The following is a 19,861-nucleotide window of genomic DNA, read 5'->3' as shown; positions in this document are numbered from 1 at the left end:
TAGGAAAAAAAAAACAAAAAAAAAAAACCGTTTAAACATAACTAAAAACACAATCAAAAACATATAAATCTGATAACTATACAATAGAGTTAGTAACAATGTTGAAAATTTTCTGTGGTTGGTGACCCTGTTAGAACGTTCTGTTACTAAGACTTTTGAAGGCTATGACCACATATCAGACGACTAGAGGTTGGAGACACTGTTTTTTTTATATAAAAAAGCACAAAAACTGTTTCATCACAATAAATGAAAGGATTTCATATGATATTTGTATAATAGCTGGATTTATGATCTAGAACATTACACTAATTATGTCTCTAATTAAAGCTACAAAAAATTATGCTGGCAAAGCATTTTAATACAACAACATGTACATAATAAGAGAAAATTTAAAAAAAGCTAATTTGTAAATCAATTATTCCCAAATTTTGTAAGGTAATTATGATTAACCACTACTTTACACTCTGATCAACAGAAATATTACAATATTGATGAAATAAATACCTTAAAATATTATTGAATTAGTGTTGCTATAAAAACTTCACACATAAACAACACATTATCACGACATAGATATGAAGGGCTTTCCAGTTTTATCTCTTACTGTACAGTAACATTATCTGATTATCCAAAATCTTCAGGTAAAATCAAATCAAAACAATTAGAGAACTATGAAAGGTTCACATATACAGGTCTCTGAATAGATATGTCCATTCTAAAAAGTGTTAAAACTTACTTTGGGATTACAACAGATCAGAGAACTATATAAGATTCTTATACAGGTCTCTGAATAGATATGTCCATTCTAAAAAGTGTTAAAACTTACTTTGGGATTACAACAGATCAGAGAACTATATAAGATTCTTATACAGGTCTCTGAATAGATATGTCCATTCTAAAAAGTGTTAAAACTTACTTTGGGATTAAAACCTACTCCAGAATCAAATGTTCCCTGGAAATGATGACATTGTAATAAAGGGAGATCAATGCAACTCAAATAGAATTACAAAAATTTGTGAAGTACCTAATTTTTTTTCTCAAACTGGTATAGTGTGCTTCAGGATCCTTAAAAAATGTATATTAAATTTCTTTAAATTTCCACCAAGACTTTTCTAATACATAACAGATGTACTGCAATACAGTGTGTTTTATACACAATTCTATACCTATATAGCTACTTATTTATGATGTACTGTGTTTTGAGTACAAGAAATGGTAATTAGGTCCCCTGGACACATGTACTAAGGACTGAAATACCTACAACTTTCAATAGTTCTGAAGACAGCTTAAACACTACAAGCATCCTAGTCAGCATTAATCACCTGATGCTTCTATGGATGATACACAATTAAACACCCATATCTTCAATTTATAGATGATAAAGAAAAATACCTGTAGTAGAGGTAATATCACAAAACCTACCACCACTACCATGATCATTGTCTGTCCAAGTTTGTCCGAATTCCAGTCCAAAACATCAGGATAAATAGGGTGCTTGTTTCCAGCACCATAAAAGATAGCAGTGAAGAGAAGGTACACTATACCATAAATTAAGGGATAAACATAGTGTAGTAAGTGTACAGGAGCTGCAGTCAAAAGGCACTCCAGAAACACAATTACTGAGTTAATGCCATGTAGCTGCAGATTGTCCAAATCTATGGGTTGATTATCAGTGTCCATTTGGGGCCACAGAAAGATAAAAAATATCAAAGTGACCATTATTGAGCATGAAGACATAATATTCAAGAGGATCCAAACCAATTTGAAGTACATAGGCATGAGATTGGTTCTTGTAGATGTTTCTCCATACATTAGCTCCCTTTCCTCATTATCATGACTTGGTATCTGCTCATAAGAGTCGCCCCAGAGACTTGGATATACCTCTAGTTCCTTAAACAAAGCTCGATGTTCCGTTACTGAGATCCTCCTCCAAAGTACGACAGGTCTTGTGCACAAGAAGATGACCGAGGTCAGTGCATGCAGTGTGAGGTACAAGCATAGCATTGTGTACGTCCAGTTAGTAAGATATACTGGCCAGGCATATACCCCGTCTCCCGTTTCCACGGAGGCAAAGTCCACGGCAGTGTAGATCAACCAGAAGTCTGCATAGGCTGCAATGACCAGTCTATATAGGATGTAGGCGATTGGAGGCAGGCGCCACTATAAAATACAAGAAAAACACATACCCTGAACAGATTGAGTTAGATCCAAAGGGATTTATACAAAAATTATTTAATGGCTAAATGTCACTTAAGAAATCAGTTTTGAATGCTCAAACTTTTTAATTAATTACTTTGAAAGCAGCAGAGATGATAATTATGATACATCAATATGAATATCTGTCAAATATACTTGTCTGTTAGTCTGCTTCCTGTGTAAGAAACTTTTGTTAAAATATAAACAAATATAAACAAATATAAACAAATATAAACAAATATAAATAAATATAAACTTTATTTATTTTACAACCATTGCGAAACAAGTTATGTCAACTTATACTAACTTTTGTTAACAAGTAAGAGAGATCTCATTTTTATATGTATACATTAGAACATATGTACTCTTTCCTTCAGTCTTACATCTTAATATCATCATCACATCATTACTGCAGTTTGAATGGACTATACATTACCAGTTTCGAGTGTGGGAATAAACACCAAAGACCGACCAAAATCTGTGGCTTCCCTTATATTACCAACTAAACAAGTATACTACATACAGTAAGCATTCCTGGACGTGAAGTCTGTCAATGCCCACTGAGGTTAATGTCACAATTCATTCCTTTTGATCAAGCGTTTCAGGATTTTTTTTTTATTAGGATTTTATAAGGAAGATAAAAGGACCCAGACTGAAAGCCTCTATATCTATATCAACTAATCTTCATCAAGCAATACTTTGAAATGGTAAACATTATCTGCATCGATGATATGTTGTGGTAAATTATTCCATATATCTACTATTCTATGACTTAAGAAATTCTTTTTTGAATCTTTTCTGAATGACCCCTTGTTTGACTTGAAGTGCCCATTTGAAAAAAGCTTTTCGCTCTATAATCATAAATATGTTTTACTATTTTAAAAACATTTATGATATCTCCTCTGATTCTGAGTTGTTGAGAAGTGTTGGGAGATTTAATCTCCTCAAGCGTTCTTCGTACTATAAGTTCTTAAGTCCAGGGATTAGCTTGGTAGCCCTCCTGTGTACCTTCTCGATCAGTTCAATATCTGCAGCTCTAGATGGACTCCATACACTTTCTGCATACACTAGGTGTGGTCTAAGAAGGGCTTGGTACAACAATCCCAACATTGACTCATAAAGATAAACAAATGATCTTACTAGTCCAACTAAATTAATTTGCCTTATTAACAAAAGGTAGTGCAATGTCCAAGCTCTGCCTATCAAAACACACTTTCTTACTGAAACCAAGTACCTGTGCATTATAAAGTCTACTTCAGAGGAACGTTTCCCAATAAACAGGTAAACAACACGAAATCGCTTATTATTCCTGATTCGAATCTTTGATCCACATCGTGTGATGTAAATTATTACCTGAAACATTGCAAATCTGGATGGATGAACATCACTTAGCCAAAACTTCTTCCACTTGAATTCGTTACGAATGTGAGAGCAGCACACAGCCATCGTATAAAGTCAGTGGTGGAACAAACACCGGTAAGAAGTGTGGATCATGTGCAACCTAGATCACATGTCAAATGTCAGAATAGTATTAATCGACACGGTACATACAAAATGCAAAACGGAAACACATATAAAACGGAACACACCCATTCGTTTTAGATTCTCGTCGCGTATTTGTCCATACGAGGACAACTCGTGACAAAGCATATGTGGTTTTATATACTTAGCAGTTTGCCGTATGCATATCCTTCATTTGTGTTTCAAAGTAGTTCAGAGAGTATACTGCATATTTTCCTTTTCATTTTAATACCTGCTTTTACTTAAAACTAGTGGTTTTATTCATCAATTTTATTGTGCAAGAAATTTGGAACTTTGTAACATATGGAATTGACACGAATTTCCCACAATATATATATATATATAACGGGCAATTGATGGAAAGTTCAGTCTGTTGTGTGTGTATTTCAGAAACGTGACTTGAATTTAACTTTAATATAAACCAATTTTCATCGATATTTTATCTACACTTTGAAATGCTTTACAACATTGTTATGTTTTAATTCTTTTATTTTTGAAACCTTAATTTATTAAAAATATTGTGAATGTTCTGCTAGAAATCTAACTGTAATTAATAATTAAATGTCAGTTTATTGATAATATTGTCGTTATTTGTGCAATTAATTGATATTTAGGCTTTAAGTTGATAAGTTTATCGAAAGTAAATATTATCTTACTATCATGAATTTATTAGTGAACAAATAAAATGATAAATGATTTTTGTTTCATGCTTAAATGACTTAAATAACATGTTTGATCAAGTAATGTGCGATCAAGATTGGTTATTCAAGGGAAACAACTCTAATAATAATATTGATAACGCACACAGACAAAAAGACGGTCAAGTTTGAAATTTATATCGACCTGAATTTAGAGAGTACAATATGATCGATCTATCTTGTTTTTAAAAATTCATACTTAATTTAACTTAAATTTGCATCAAAATTATCCTTTTTTGTGAATATGCTATATAATCAAACTTATGGTGTTCTTTTGGGAGAATAGCATATGTTTAATGACAGGATATTTGAGAGTATTGCGGAGTCAGTGAAAACAATATGGCTGCTCCATAGCGACGGGGTACGCGCCAGCAAGAGAAGAAAATTGTAATTCTTCATATTGCAACATGCGTCATGGATTACATTTCAGCACCAACATGATCAAATGGGGAGGAAGAGAAACGATGTCCATGATAACCATACGTTTGCCCCTCAGATAAGTGAAGCAAGCAAACGTATTGCAGCTCGACGTTTGCAAAGTTTAGATGGAGGGGTGCCACATTTTATGTTGAATATCAAATGCAGAGAGCCGCTTGCACCCATCCCCTCTAACTCTGACAAGCAGAAGATACCGACGATTTGTGATGAAGCCAACGAATCTGATCGGGAATCGAAGGATGAGTTAATTTCAGATACCGATTTAAGCTCTCCTAAATTATCAGAGAATTGCATAAAATTTCCGAAAGATAAAAAGGGCGGGTATGCTCTTCGTACCGGGACTATGGCCACAAAAGCGAATGTTTTATTAGACGACAGCATCTTTACGTTCCGTCCAAAAGTCAGTAGTGCTAGTGTAAAAATTGTTGAAAGTCTAGGTACAGATTTTATGTCCAGACAGCAACAGCATTTGGAAAGACAAAAAAAGCATGTAAGTATTTACAACTAAATTCACGCAGATATGTGCAAGTATCCTATATGCATTAACAGTAGAAACTATATGTGCATTTTACTTTACAATACAATTCATGACCAATAACAGTAAAACCAGTAATAACCCTTCTTGAATATGAAATTGATTTATTTTTCAAGAATTTTATAACAAATTAAATTGTGTGCAAGAGGTTGTACTGAGGGAGAAACAGAGTACCCAAGAAAAACCCAGTGTGTTTAGTGAGATGACTCCATACCTTCTCTTGTCTGTTGGGGAATCAAACCTTGGGTATCTTCATGATGTTGGTGCTATGCAGGTGTGTGTAAACACTGCAACACCAGAACACATACCTGTGCTCAATTTGTTTAATACCCAGTATTATCACTACTGTATGAAAACTCCATATAATTGTCATTGTGCATCATTTAAATTGTAAGGGATGATTAATGTGGAGTTTTATTGAGGATAATGGACTTTCAACAGTGCCATCAGGCTATCAATATCAGCCATTTGCCTTAGTCTCATGTGTGTTATAATAACAGAATCTGACCTCTGGTAGCAGGAAACAGTTACTTTGCTTTTTTCCTGAATCATTTATCATGTTTGAGATATACAGATATACATGTATAGCAGTTTGGTTAAGAAAAATACATTCTTACATGTATATATTTATAAACTACATAACAATTACATTAATAACAGAGACTTAAAATTTGTGTAAATCAAAAATTTCCTCTGATTTCTGACATATGATTGTCATGGTTACCAATTCAAAAATTGCTAAAAATTTTAAAAAATACTGCGAATTCCACCCTAACACTACAACTTTTGATAAGAAATTTATTTCTGAACACCTGTCTTAAAATCAACAACACTGTAATAGTAACAAACTACTTACATTTCAGCAAATTCCAACTCAGAAATGCTTTACAACATGACCTTGTGTAAACATTATGAAAATTTTCCTTTTTGTAAAGCTAGTTTTTATTTTTATAAACACTGATTCGAGACTGCCCAAGAAGTATTCTCTATCAAAAGCTACAATATTTTTCTGAAGAAATTGATACCGCATATTGTCCACTTCAAAATGACATGACCAATTTAAGCAAGAATTTATTTTTTTAAATTTTAATTAAAAGCTTTATAATGGGGTAATCTAATGAACAAACATATCACCCATGGCCACATCGAGAAACACTGCTGCCTCTGATACTTTCAGTTGATGATTTAGGTGAAGTGTTAGCAATGTGATTCTTTCAGGATTTTACCATTCAAAACATTAATATCCTCTGAGAAATGTTACAAAATGATAAATATATTGATGTATGCTTACTATGTACAGATGTACATGAATGTATAAAAATGCAGTTGCAAATTACAAGTTATTTAACAGGTTATCGATTACTAAGTAACTCTTGAACTATCAACATGTTTAAATACATCATGTATTTATTTGTCTGTTTCAGATTGAGCAAGCGCCTATACACTTTTCAAGTTATTCTGGGCGTCTTTCACCTGTTTTGGCAAAACCTGGGAAGAAAACAATCAAACCTAGAGAGGTAATTATATGAAAAATTTTAATGTGTTTTTAAACAAAGAGAATTTTGTAGTATCAGGGGGAAAGTCAGAAAAATCTTGATTGTTAACATGATAGAAATATTTCAAATTGATTTTGGACAACAGTGTGCATAAAGGGTATAAGCAACCTTTATCAAGTTAAGGTTATATACAATCTTTATCTAGTTAAGGTTATAGACAATCTTTATCTAGTTAAGGGTGCAGACAACCTTTATCAAGTTAAGGTTATAGACAATCTTTATCTAGTTAAGGGTAAAGACAAACTTGATCAAGTTAAGGGTATAGACAACCTTTATCAAGTTAAGGTTATAGACAATCTTTATCTAGTTAAGGGTATAGACAACCTTGATCAAGTTAAGGGTATAGATAACCTTTATCTAGTTAAGGGTATATAGGCAACCTTGATCAAGTTAAGGGTATAGACAACCTTTATCAAGATAAGGTTATAGACAATCTTTATCAAGTTAAGGGTATAGATAATCTTTATCAAGATAAGGTTATAGACAATCTTTATCTAGTTAATTCTAATTCGTTGATCATCATAATAAAAATATTGGGGAATTGATCTGACGTTGACAATTCCATTGTTTATGAAACCAGTTTCAAGACAAGATGCTTGACATTAATACTTTCTTTCAAACCTTGTACCTTTAGAATTGTTGCATAACATTTTGTTCATAGTTTGTCTTGATAATATTTACTTGATTTTAATGAGATGAAATGACTTAATAATTCAAAATCAAAATGACTTGATCTGTGTTAAAATGACAACCAGAACTGAATCGCCAGCATTTTCTGATTGAAGGACACCCTGTCGTAATAGCTCTGGTTGTTATTGTTGCCACAATATTTATTTGGAAGGGTTATAATCTTAGTGTTGTACAATAGAAATACTGTTATTATTATTCTTTATTTCTCTGCTTGACATATAGCTACCAGAAATCCTGATGTCCTTACCATATGTCAGTATCACATATATATAAGTACAATACTGAAAGTTAAGGAAACAACAAAAAGGTGTACATGTAGGGAATTTCAGATATCTGTCATTGTGAAACCTCTTTCTGTCCTATGGAACATCAATGAAGACATCCTTCTGAGCTACCTTACGCTGGGGATGTGTATGTATACGTTACTGAAGGGATAATCAAGGAAAATGGACAAAGTAAAGGAGTATTTTTGGGACATAAAGTAAACAGATTCAAAGTGTTTAACTACAGTATATAATTATCACTGTATAGCCTGTTATTTCATGGTGATAGTATATATTTGTTTTTATGTAGGACAGAAACGTGACGGAAAATTTGATGTGTGAAATAATAAGACATTTGTAATTATCATCTGTGATACTACAATAAAAACTGTTGTCATGTCAGCACACTTCCTACCAATCCGACACTCCAATACTCACAGTATATCTCAACTATTACAATAGATTGAATGGATTAAGCGATGGTACATATTATAGTAAGTGATGGTACATATTACAGTAAGTGATGGTACATATTACAGTAAGTGATGGTACATACTACAGTAAGTGATGGTACATATTACAGTAAGTGATGGTACATATTACAGTAAGTGATGGTACATACTACAGTAAGTGATGGTACATATTACAGTAAGTGATGGTACATATTACAGTAAGTGATGGTACATACTACAGTAAGTGATGGTACATATTACAGTAAGTGATGGTACATATTACAGTGGTACATATTACAGTAACTTATGGTATATATTACAGTGGTACATATTACAGTAAGTGATGGTACATATTACAGTGGTACATATTACAGTAAGTGATGGTACATATTACAGTAAGTGATGGTACATATTACAGTGGTACATATTACAGTAAGTGATGGTACATATTACAGGTAATTTGTTACATGGTATACATAGCTTTATGAATCTTTTTCACTGATAATCACCAAGCACATATTTGAAATTTGACATTAAGATTAATACTTGTGATAAGATATCTCCTTATATCCAGATCAGGAAATTTCAATTTGTTAAAATGTCATTCTGTTGTTTATGTGAAATTTGTAAAAAATTTGACCCAGGGACATAATCAGTTATACATTACTACCAAATTTGGTTTTGGGACGGCCGCCAACATGTAATGTATTATATATATGTATGTATCATGTAGGTACTGAGACTGGATTCTTGATTTTCACATTATCTACATGGTTATCATCATTTTCTATTTGTGTATTACTTTGTCTCATGTATTCACATATTACTCTTGTTACACACAATTAACAACTTCCATTTAAAAGAGGTATAGTGGGTCCCACAGGAAGATCAGGAGTTCAACACTCAAATATCTGAGTTCTAAAAAGTACTGGTCTCAAGTACATTGGTCATATCCCAGCCTGGAACTCAAAGAAAGTCACCGTTAAAATCCATGTCACTTACAGTGTATAAATGCACGTATTTAAAAACAATAAGATGAGATTTTTCATTTGGAACAAATTAGGCTTAACACCTGAAGTCCTGGGTTCATTTCTGCCTTTGTATACCAGAAAGTTGAAGATAGTTGCAAGTATGGTAATGGTTTGCAGTAATTTTTGTAATATCTTATCACACAAGTCTTCAACAAATTTGTGTGTGGTGACCTGTTAGGTATATCACATGGATATTTGTGTGTGGTGATCTGTTAGGTGTGGTGACCTGTTAGGTATATCACAAAGTACATAACTTGTGTGTGGTGACAACTGTACAAATATAGACAGGATATTTGTGGTGGTGACCTGTTAGGTATATCACAGGAATAGTTCCCCAGTTGTGGTGACCTGTTAGGTATATCACAGTGATAGTTCCCCAGTTGTGGTGACCTGTTAGGTGTGGTGACCTGTTAGGTATATCACAGGGATATTTATGTGTGGTGACCTGTTAGGTAAACCATGTCACAGTAATATTTGTGTGTGGTGACCTGTTAGGTATATCACAGGGATATTTGTGTGTGGTGACCTGTTAGGTATATCACAGGGATATTTGTGTGTGGTGACCTGTTAGGTATATCACAGGGATATTTGTGTGTGGTGACCTGTTAGGTATATCACAGGGATATTTGTGTGTGGTGACCTGTTAGGTGCGGTGACCTGTTAGGTATATCACAGGGATATTTGTGTGTGGTGACCTGTTAGGTGCGGTGACCTGTTAAGTATATCACAGTGATATTTGTGTGTGGTGACCTGTTAGGTAAAACATACCACAGTGATATTTGTGTGTGGTGACCTGTTAGGTATATCACAGGGATATTTGTGTGTGGTGACCTGACAGGGATATTTGTGTGTGGTGACCTGTTAGGTATATCACAGGGATATTTGTGTGTGGTGACCTGTTAGGTATATCACAGGGATATTTGTGTGTGGTGACCTGTTAGGTATATCACAGTGATATTTGTGTGTGGTGACCTGTTAGGTAAACCATATCACAGTGATATTTGTGTGTGGTGACCTGTTAGGTATATCACAGGGATATTTGTGTGTGGTGACCTGTTAGGTATATCACAGGGATATTTGTGTGTGGTGACCTGTTAGGTATATCACAGGGATATTTGTGTGTGGTGACCTGTTAGGTATATCACAGGGATATTTGTGTGTGGTGACCTGTTAGGTGTGGTGACCTGTTAGGTATATCACAGGGATATTTGTGTGTGGTGACCTGTTAGGTATATCACAGGGATATTTGTGTGTGGTGACCTGTTAGGTATATCACAGGGATATTTGTGTGTGGTGACCTGTTAGGTATATCACAGGGATATTTGTGTGTGGTGACCTGTTAGGTGCGGTGACCTGTTAGGTATATCACAGGGATATTTGTGTGTGGTGACCTGTTAGGTATATCACAGGGATATTTGTGTGTGGTGACCTGTTAGGTATATCACATGGATATTTGTGTGTGGTGACCTGTTAGGTATATCACAGTGATATTTGTGTGTGGTGACCTGTTAGGTATATCACAGGGATATTTGTGTGTGGTGACCTGTTAGGTATATCACAGGGATATTTGTGTGTGGTGACCTGTTAGGTATATCACAGGGATATTTGTGTGTGGTGACCTGTTAGGTATATCACAGGGATATTTGTGTGTGGTGACCTGTTAAGTATATCACAGTAATATTTGTGTGTGGTGACCTGTTAGGTATATCACAGGGATATTTGTGTGTGGTGACCTGTTAGGTAAACCATACCACAGTAATATTTGTGTGTGGTGACCTGTTAGGTATATCACAGGGATATTTGTGTGTGGTGACCTGTTAGGTATATCACAGGGATATTTGTGTGTGGTGACCTGTTAGGTATATCACAGGGATATTTGTGTGTGGTGACCTGTTAGGTATATCACAGGGATATTTGTGTGTGGTGACCTGTTAGGTATATCACAGGGATATTTGTGTGTGGTGACCTGTTAGGTATATCACAGGGATATTTGTGTGTGGTGACCTGTTAGGTATATCACAGGGATATTTGTGTGTGGTGACCTGTTAGGTGTGGTGACCTGTTAGGTATATCACAGGGATATTTGTGTGTGGTGACCTGTTAGGTATATCACAGGGATATTTGTGTGTGGTGATCTGTCAAATATATCACAGGGATATTTGTGTGTGGTGACCTGTTATGTGTGTGGTGATCTGTCAAATATATCACAGGGATATTTGTGTGTGGTGACCTGTTAGGTATATCACAGGGATAGTTCCCCAGTTGTGGTGACCTGTTAGGTATATCACAGGAATAGTTCCCCAGTTGTGGTGACCTGTTAGGTATATCACAGTGATAGTTCCCCAGTTGTGGTGACCTGTTAGGTATATCACAGGGATAGTTCCCCAGTTGTGGTGACCTGTTAGGTATATCACAGGGATATTTGTGTGTGGTGACCTGTTAGGTATATCACAGGGATATTTGTGTGTGGTGACCTGTTAGGTATATCACAGGGATATTTGTGTGTGGTGACCTGTTAGGTATATCACAGTGATATTTGTGTGTGGTGACCTGTTAGGTATATCACAGGGATATTTGTGTGTGGTGACCTGTTAGGTATATCACAGGGATATTTGTGTGTGGTGACCTGTTAGGTATATCACAGTGATATTTGTGTGTGGTGATCTGTTAGGTGTGGTGACCTGTTAGGTATATCACAGTGATATTTGTGTGTGGTTACCTGTTAGGTAAACCATACCACAGGGATATTTGTGTGTGGTGACCTGTTAGGTATATCACAGGGATATTTGTGTGTGGTGACCTGTTAGGTATATCACAGGGATATTTGTGTGTGGTGACCTGTTAGGTATATCACATGGATATTTGTGTGTGGTGACCTGTTAGGTATATCACAGGGATATTTGTGTGTGGTGACCTGTTAGGTATATCACAGGGATATTTGTGTGTGGTGACCTGTTAGGTATATCACAGGGATATTTGTGTGTGGTGACCTGTTAGGTATATCACAGGGATATTTGTGTGTGGTGACCTGTTATTTATCACAGGGATATTTGTGTGTGGTGACCTGTTAGGTATATCACAGGATATTTGTGTGTGTGACCTGTGGTATATCCTGTTAGGTGGTGACCTGTTATATCACATGGATATTTGTGTGTGGTGACCTGTTAGGTATATCACAGGGATATTTGTGTGTGGTGACCTGTTAGGTATATCACAGGGATATTTGTGTGTGGTGACCTGTTAGGTATATCACAGTGATATTTGTGTGTGGTGACCTGTTAGGTGCGGTGACCTGTTAGGTATATCACAGGGATATTTGTGTGTGGTGACCTGTTAGGTATATCACAGGAATAGTTCCCCAGTTGTGGTGACCTGTTAGGTATATCACAGGAATAGTTCCCCAGTTGTGGTGACCTGTTAGGTATATCACAGGATATTTGTGTGTGGTGACCTGTTAGGTGCGGTGACCTGTTAGGTATATCACAGGGATATTTGTGTGTGGTGACCTGTTAAGTATATCACAGTAATATTTGTGTGTGGTGACCTGTTAGGTATATCACAGGGATATTTGTGTGTGGTGACCTGTTAGATATATCACAGGGATAGTTCCCCAGTGGTGGTGACCTGTTAGGTATATCACAGTGATAGTTCCCCAGTTGTGGTGACCTGTTAGGTATATCACAGTAATATTTGTGTGTGGTGACCTGTTAGGTATATCACAGGGATATTTGTGTGTGGTGACCTGTTAGGTATATCACATGGATATTTGTGTGTGGTGACCTGTTAGGTATATCACATGGATATTTGTGTGTGGTGACCTGTTAGGTATATCACATGGATATTTGTGTGTGGTGACCTGTTAGGTAAACCATGTCACAGTAATATTTGTGTGTGGTGACCTGTTAGGTAAAAGTGACACAGGATATTTGTGTGTGGTGAACCCTGTAGTGGTGTGAAGAAGGTGTACTAGGATGTGTTCCCTGTGAAGAAGGTGTACTAGGATGTGTTCCCTGTGATTAAGGTGTAGTGGAATGTGTTCCTTGTGAAGGTGTACTAGGATGTGTTCCCTGTGATTAAGGTGTAGTGGAATGTGTTCCCTATGAAAAAAGCAGAGTGTGATGTATACCTATTGGGGAATTGTAGTGGGATATATCCCTCTAAGAGTGGTGAAGTGGGATGTATTCCTTGTGAGGGAGATGTGGTGCAACATATTGTGAGGAAGATGTTGAGTGACATATTCCTTAGAGGGAGGTGTGGTGCAACATATTGCGAGGAAGATGTTGTTTGACATGTTCCTTGTGAAGGAGATGTGGTGTGACTTTTTTCCATGTAAGGGAGGTGTGGTGTGACTTATTCTATGTGAGGGAAGTGTGGTGTGACTTACTCCATGTGAGGGAAGTGTGGTTTGACTTATTCCATGTAAGGGAGATGTGGTGTGACTTATTCCCTGTTAAGGAAGTGTGGTGCGACATACATATTCCTTGTGAGGGAGATGTGGTGTGACTTATTCCTTGTGAGGAAGGTGTGGTGTGACATATTCCTTGTGAGGGAGGTGTGGTGCAACATGTTCCTTGTGAGGGAGGTGTGGCACAACATGTTCCTTGTGAGGGAGGTGTGGTGCAACATGTTCCTTGTGAGGGAGGTGTTTTGTGACATATTCCTTGTGAGGGAAGTGTCATTCCTTGTGAGGGAAGTGTGATTCCTTGTGAGGGAAATGTGGTGCAACACGTTCCTTGTGAGGGAGATGTGGTTTTACTCATTCCTAGTGAGTGAGGTATGGTGCAACATGTTCCTTTTGAGGGAGGTGCTGTGTGACTTATTCCTTGTGAGGGAGGTGTGATGCAACATGTTCATTGTGAGGGAGATGTGGTTTGACTTATTCCTTGTGAGGAAGTTGTGCTGCAACATGTTCCTTGTGAGGGAAGTGTGGTTTGAGTTATTCCATGTAAGGGAGGAGTGGTGTGACCAATCCCTTGTGAGGGAGGTGTGGTGCGACATGTTCCTTGTGAGGGTGGTGTGGTACAACATGTTCCCTATGAGGTAGTGTTGTAGTGAGAGGTATTTCCATTGAGTGAGGTGGATTAACATTTGTGAGGAAGATGTCATGGGACATATTCTAGTAATTATGACACCAGTAAAAGTAATTGTCTGCCAGGATCAGTATTGATCTACATCACTATTTTATACTTATTTGGTGGAGAAACATGTCTCCTGTATTACTTGTCCCATCCTAACAGACATTGGCAGACACCAGAGGATGTCATCAAATATTGATCAGCCCATGTTATATAGTTGTACTGCATATCCTATTCTACTGAGTGTTTGCTTAGATACACTGCATACAGTAGTAGGAGTAAGGTGTTTATAAGATAGAATTCGGAGTACAGAAAGTGTACGGATTACAGAAAGTGTACAGAGTGTGTACGGAGTACAGAAAGTGTCAGAGTGTGTACGGAGTACAAAGTGTACAGAGTACAGTAGATGAATATGACCTGAGGATTGATGTTATAGGACAGAAATGTGATGATTCAACAAGACTACAAACAAGTCGGTGAAAGCACAAATAGAGATATTTGGTATAGTTATTATCATCAGCAGTATACATAGTTTATTTTTCTGGAGGACTTTTCATCATATGTATTGGAATATGAAACATAGAGTGTCTAGGACCAGCACTGTAGTTTACAGAAGTACAGGTAGTAAGTATACAACCACAGGTAAATCACACATATCTGTGATATTGATGTTAATGAGGAAATCCATACAAAATACATTTACCCCACACTGGGGGTTGTTAACACTGCTGAATGGTACTTCAAAGGACTTCTGTAATGACTGATAGCCTGACAGGGAATGCTAAATAGGACATCAGGGCTGTATTATGGGTGGCTGTCTCACAGAGCCACTGTAGTGACCACCACAACGGTGAAACATATACCATGATAATATTCATATTCAGCTTTAATGAGAAGTGTTCTGTTGATATGATCCATATGTCAGCATTTGTCAGAATTTTCCTGAGACGATAGATTTCTGGATTCAATGGTCCCCTGTTAAATGATACCGGTGATAGACAGACCTTGTATTTACATCTCAATGTCAAAATTGGTTTAATTAATATATGGCCATTTTAAATTTGTTAATGTGAAAAGATATAATTTAAGTTTTCTAAATGTTATTTTTGAAGTTAAAAGACTTCCATGTTTGTTTTTGTAATAAACGTCTAATTGCACTTGAGGTAGGCAAAACAGATCCTTCTGTTTGTATTAAGTTGATTGTGACCAGAAATCATCCTTCTGTTTGTGTTAAATTTATTGTGACCAGAAATCATCCTTATGTTTAATTTGTGTACTCATTGTTGATCTACCTTCTGTAATTTCCAGGTTCCGGTAAGTCCTCTGTTAAACCTTGTCAATCTCACGATACCTATATAACCCAGCTGTATGACGTGTCAACATCTCTTAGTGTAATCTGATGTACCTGAGATTTAATTCTAACCTTAGATAAATTCACTGGTGTTCTATGTTGTCACCATTTATCTAACCACATCAGCTGTTTAAACTCCAAACAGATAAACCCAAGGCAGTGAAATATCACCAAAACAGTGAAATATCACCATAACAGTGAAATATCTCCAAAACAGTGAAATATCACCATAACAGTGAAATATCTCCAAAACAGTGAAATATCACCCAAATAGTGAAATATCACCACAACAGTGAAATATCACCAAAATACTGAAATATCACCCAAACAGTGAAATATCACCACAACAGTGAAATATCACCACAACAGTGAAATATCACCCAAATAGTGAAATATCACCCAAACAGTGAAATATCACCACAACAGTGAAATATCACCCAAATACTGAAATATCACCCAAACAGTGAAATATCACCAAAACAGTGAAATATCACCCAAACAGTGAAATATCACCCAAATAGTGAATATCACCAAAACAGTGAAATATCACCATAACAGTGAAATATCGCCCTAACAGTGAAATATCACCAAAACAGTGAAATATCTCCAAAACAGTGAAATATCACCCAAATAGTGAAATATCACCCAAACAGTGAAATATCACCACAACAGTGAAATATCACCCAAACAGTGAAATATCACCATAACAGTGAAATATCACCCAAACAGTGAAATATCACCACAACAGTGAAATATCACCCAAATACTGAAATATCACCCAAACAGTGAAATATCACCCAAATAGTGAAATATCGCCCAAACAGTGAAATATCACCACAACAGTGAAATATCACCCAAATAGTGAAATATCACCCAAACAGTGAAATATCACCACAACAGTGAAATATCACCACAACAGTGAAATATCACAACAGTGAAATATCACCCAAACAGTGAAATATCACCCAAACAGTGAAATATCACCCAAACAGTGAAATATCACCCAAATAGTGAAACATCACCCAAACAGTGAAATATCACCCAAACAGTGAAATATCACCATAACAGTGAAATATCACCCAAATAGTGAAACATCACCCAAACAGTGAAATATCACCCAAACAGTGAAATATCACCATAACAGTGAAATATCACCCAAATAGTGAAACATCACCCAAACAGTGAAATATCACCCAAACAGTGAAATATCACCACAACAGTGAAATATCACCCAAATAGTGAAATATCACCCAAATAGTGAAATATCACCCAAACAGTGAAATATCACCACAACAGTGAAATATCACCCAAACAGTGAAATATCACCCAAACAGTGAAATATCACCCAAACAGTGAAATATCACCCAAACAGTGAAATATCACCACAACAGTGAAATATCACCCAAATAGTGAAATATCGCCCAAATAGTGAAATATCGCCCAAACAGTGAAATATCACCCAAATACTGAAATATCACCCAAACAGTGAAATATCACCACAACAGTGAAATATCACCCAAACAGTGAAATATCACCACAACAGTGAAATATCACCCAAATAGTGAAATATCACCCAAATAGTGAAATATCGCCCAAACAGTGAAATATCACCACAACAGTGAAATATCACCATAACAGTGAAATATCACCCAAATAGTGAAATATCACCACAACAGTGAAATATCACCACAACAGTGAAATATCACCCAAATAGTGAAATATCACCCAAACAGTGAAATATCACCACAACAGTGAAATATCACCATAACAGTGAAATATCACCACAACAGTGAAATATCACCCAAACAGTGAAATATCACCATAATAGTGAAATATCACCCAAATAGTGAAATATCGCCCAAACAGTGAAATATCACCACAACAGTGAAATATCACCCAAATAGTGAAATATCACCCAAACAGTGAAATATCACCACAACAGTGAAATATCACCCAAATAGTGAAATATCGCCCAAACAGTGAAATATCACCACAACAGTGAAATATCACCCAAATAGTGAAATATCGCCCAAACAGTGAAATATCACCACAACAGTGAAATATCACCATAACAGTGAAATATCACCCAAACAGTGAAATATCACCCAAACAGTGAAATATCACCACAACAGTGAAATATCACCCAAACAGTGAAATATCACCACAACAGTTAAATATCACCCAAATACTGAAATATCACCCAAACAGTGAAATATCACCCAAACAGTGAAATATCACCACAACAGTGAAATATCACCATAACAGTGAAATATCACCCAAACAGTGAAATATCACCCAAACAGTGAAATATCACCACAACAGTGAAATATCACCCAAACAGTGAAATATCACCACAACAGTGAAATATCACCCAAATACTGAAATATCACCCAAACAGTGAAATATCACCATAACAGTGAAATATCACCCAAATAGTGAAATATCACCCAAACAGTGAAATATCACCCAAATACTGAAATATCACCCAAACAGTGAAATATCACCCAAACAGTGAAATATCACCATAACAGTGAAATATCACCCAAATAGTGAAATATCACCACAACAGTGAAATATCACCCAAATACTGAAATATCACCCAAACAGTGAAATATCACCCAAACAGTGAAATATCACCCAAACAGTGAAATATCACCCAAATACTGAAATATCACCCAAACAGTGAAATATCAGCATAACAGTGAAATATCACCCAAATAGTGAAATATCACCACAACAGTGAAATATCACCACAACAGTGAAATATCACCCAAACAGTGAAATATCACCATAACAGTGAAATATCACCCAAATACTGAAATATCACCCAAACAGTGAAATATCACCCAAACAGTGAAATATCACCACAACAGTGAAATATCACCAAAACAGTGACAAAAATAAAACCTATCGCAGGTGTAGTGGTAATCACTACATAGTTACTTATTAAGGTTGACACACTGTATTTAATATGTATGGTCTGTTGTTTTTCTCCACAGTGTCAAAACATTTTTGTATTTTTTTCATTTAAAGTTTGAAAAAAAAATAGTTCATTAACCAAAGATAGTCAGCTGTATCAACATGTTCATATAAGTTTTTCTTCGGCTCTTCCAAATTAACCTTATTGATGTTCCCTACACATGTTAACATGTGACAATAACCATGATTACTCTGTTTTCCACTAACTGGGATTGGCAGATGATGTGTTAGTCATGTCAACATATCAACATCCATTATTTGAATGCATGTTCAGGTGTTTGAAAATGGTTTGAAAATTTCTCTCTTTTTTGTTGTGTATATTGATGTTGAAATAATATCCATTTTGTGTACACCAGCAGGTTACAGTTGTGATGTTGAAAATAAATTAATCATATTTTTGTTCAACTGTCTGAAGTATTCAGTAGTCTGTATAATGGTAGGACATTGTCTGACTATGTATAAATTCAGGTGTTTGTCATAAAGATTTTCTCTCACAATTTTAATTTGATCTCTTCGAAACTTGGTAAGCTTAGTCACCATGACATAAAAATGTGTTCCCCTGAATTTGAAGATAAACTACCTCCCTCTGGGTTTTTTTTTGTTCTCAGATTGTCAACCAATCTTTTATGTTGACATTGAACATTGACTCTTGAACAGCTTTTTGGTTCAACGCTATCTTGTTTTTTGCAGCATTTTCCATTTTCAAAATGGTTGGAGATCTCCTCTATGGATTATTGACTAACCTATTTGTATCTTAGTACAGCACTTTCTGTTCAATCAACTTTTTCTGGAAAAATATTCTTCTAACTTTGATTTTGAGCTGTTTGATAATGTATGTTATATCTTGTCACTATGATAAGAATGTATGGTCACTTTTCAAGGTCTTACATTTCTTTTACGGTTTTATAAGAAAGTCTAGCAGTAGAATGTAAATTAGTGACAACTTTTACTAAAAATTCAAGCAATTTTCACGTCTACAGAATATAGATCTGTATGGTTGTGAGCCACTTTCATGACATTATCTAGAGACATTCTGGAGAGGAGATCTGTCATGGGCAATATTGATTACTGAATAT

General features: G+C 35.8%; 2 protein-coding genes across 2 annotated transcripts; one reads left to right on the top strand and one right to left on the bottom strand.

Moving 5' to 3' along the window:
• Window positions 1-793: 793 nt before the first annotated feature.
• LOC132555311 (protein rolling stone-like) lies at window positions 794-3,664 on the bottom strand. Its single transcript, XM_060219668.1, has 2 exons — window positions 3,550-3,664; window positions 794-2,160 (listed from the first exon to the last, which is right to left on the bottom strand). Exons 1-2 carry the CDS (start codon window positions 3,640-3,642, stop codon window positions 1,315-1,317), a joined length of 939 nt encoding a protein of 312 aa, XP_060075651.1. The 5' UTR covers window positions 3,643-3,664; the 3' UTR covers window positions 794-1,314.
• Window positions 3,665-4,851: 1,187 nt separating this feature from the next.
• On the top strand, window positions 4,852-6,917 carry LOC132555326 (uncharacterized). The gene is made up of 2 exons (XM_060219682.1): window positions 4,852-5,343; window positions 6,813-6,917. Exons 1-2 carry the CDS (start codon window positions 4,861-4,863, stop codon window positions 6,915-6,917), a joined length of 588 nt encoding a protein of 195 aa, XP_060075665.1. The 5' UTR covers window positions 4,852-4,860.
• Window positions 6,918-19,861: the final 12,944 nt, after the last annotated feature.

Source organism: Ylistrum balloti, unplaced genomic scaffold (assembly GCF_031769215.1).
Source record: "Ylistrum balloti isolate Yb309-2 unplaced genomic scaffold, AGI_CSIRO_Ybal_v1 Utg370470, whole genome shotgun sequence".
Taxonomy (NCBI): domain Eukaryota; kingdom Metazoa; phylum Mollusca; class Bivalvia; order Pectinida; family Pectinidae; genus Ylistrum; species Ylistrum balloti.
Note: the sequence above shows the minus strand (reverse complement) of the source record. Positions and strands in the feature narration are given on the sequence as shown.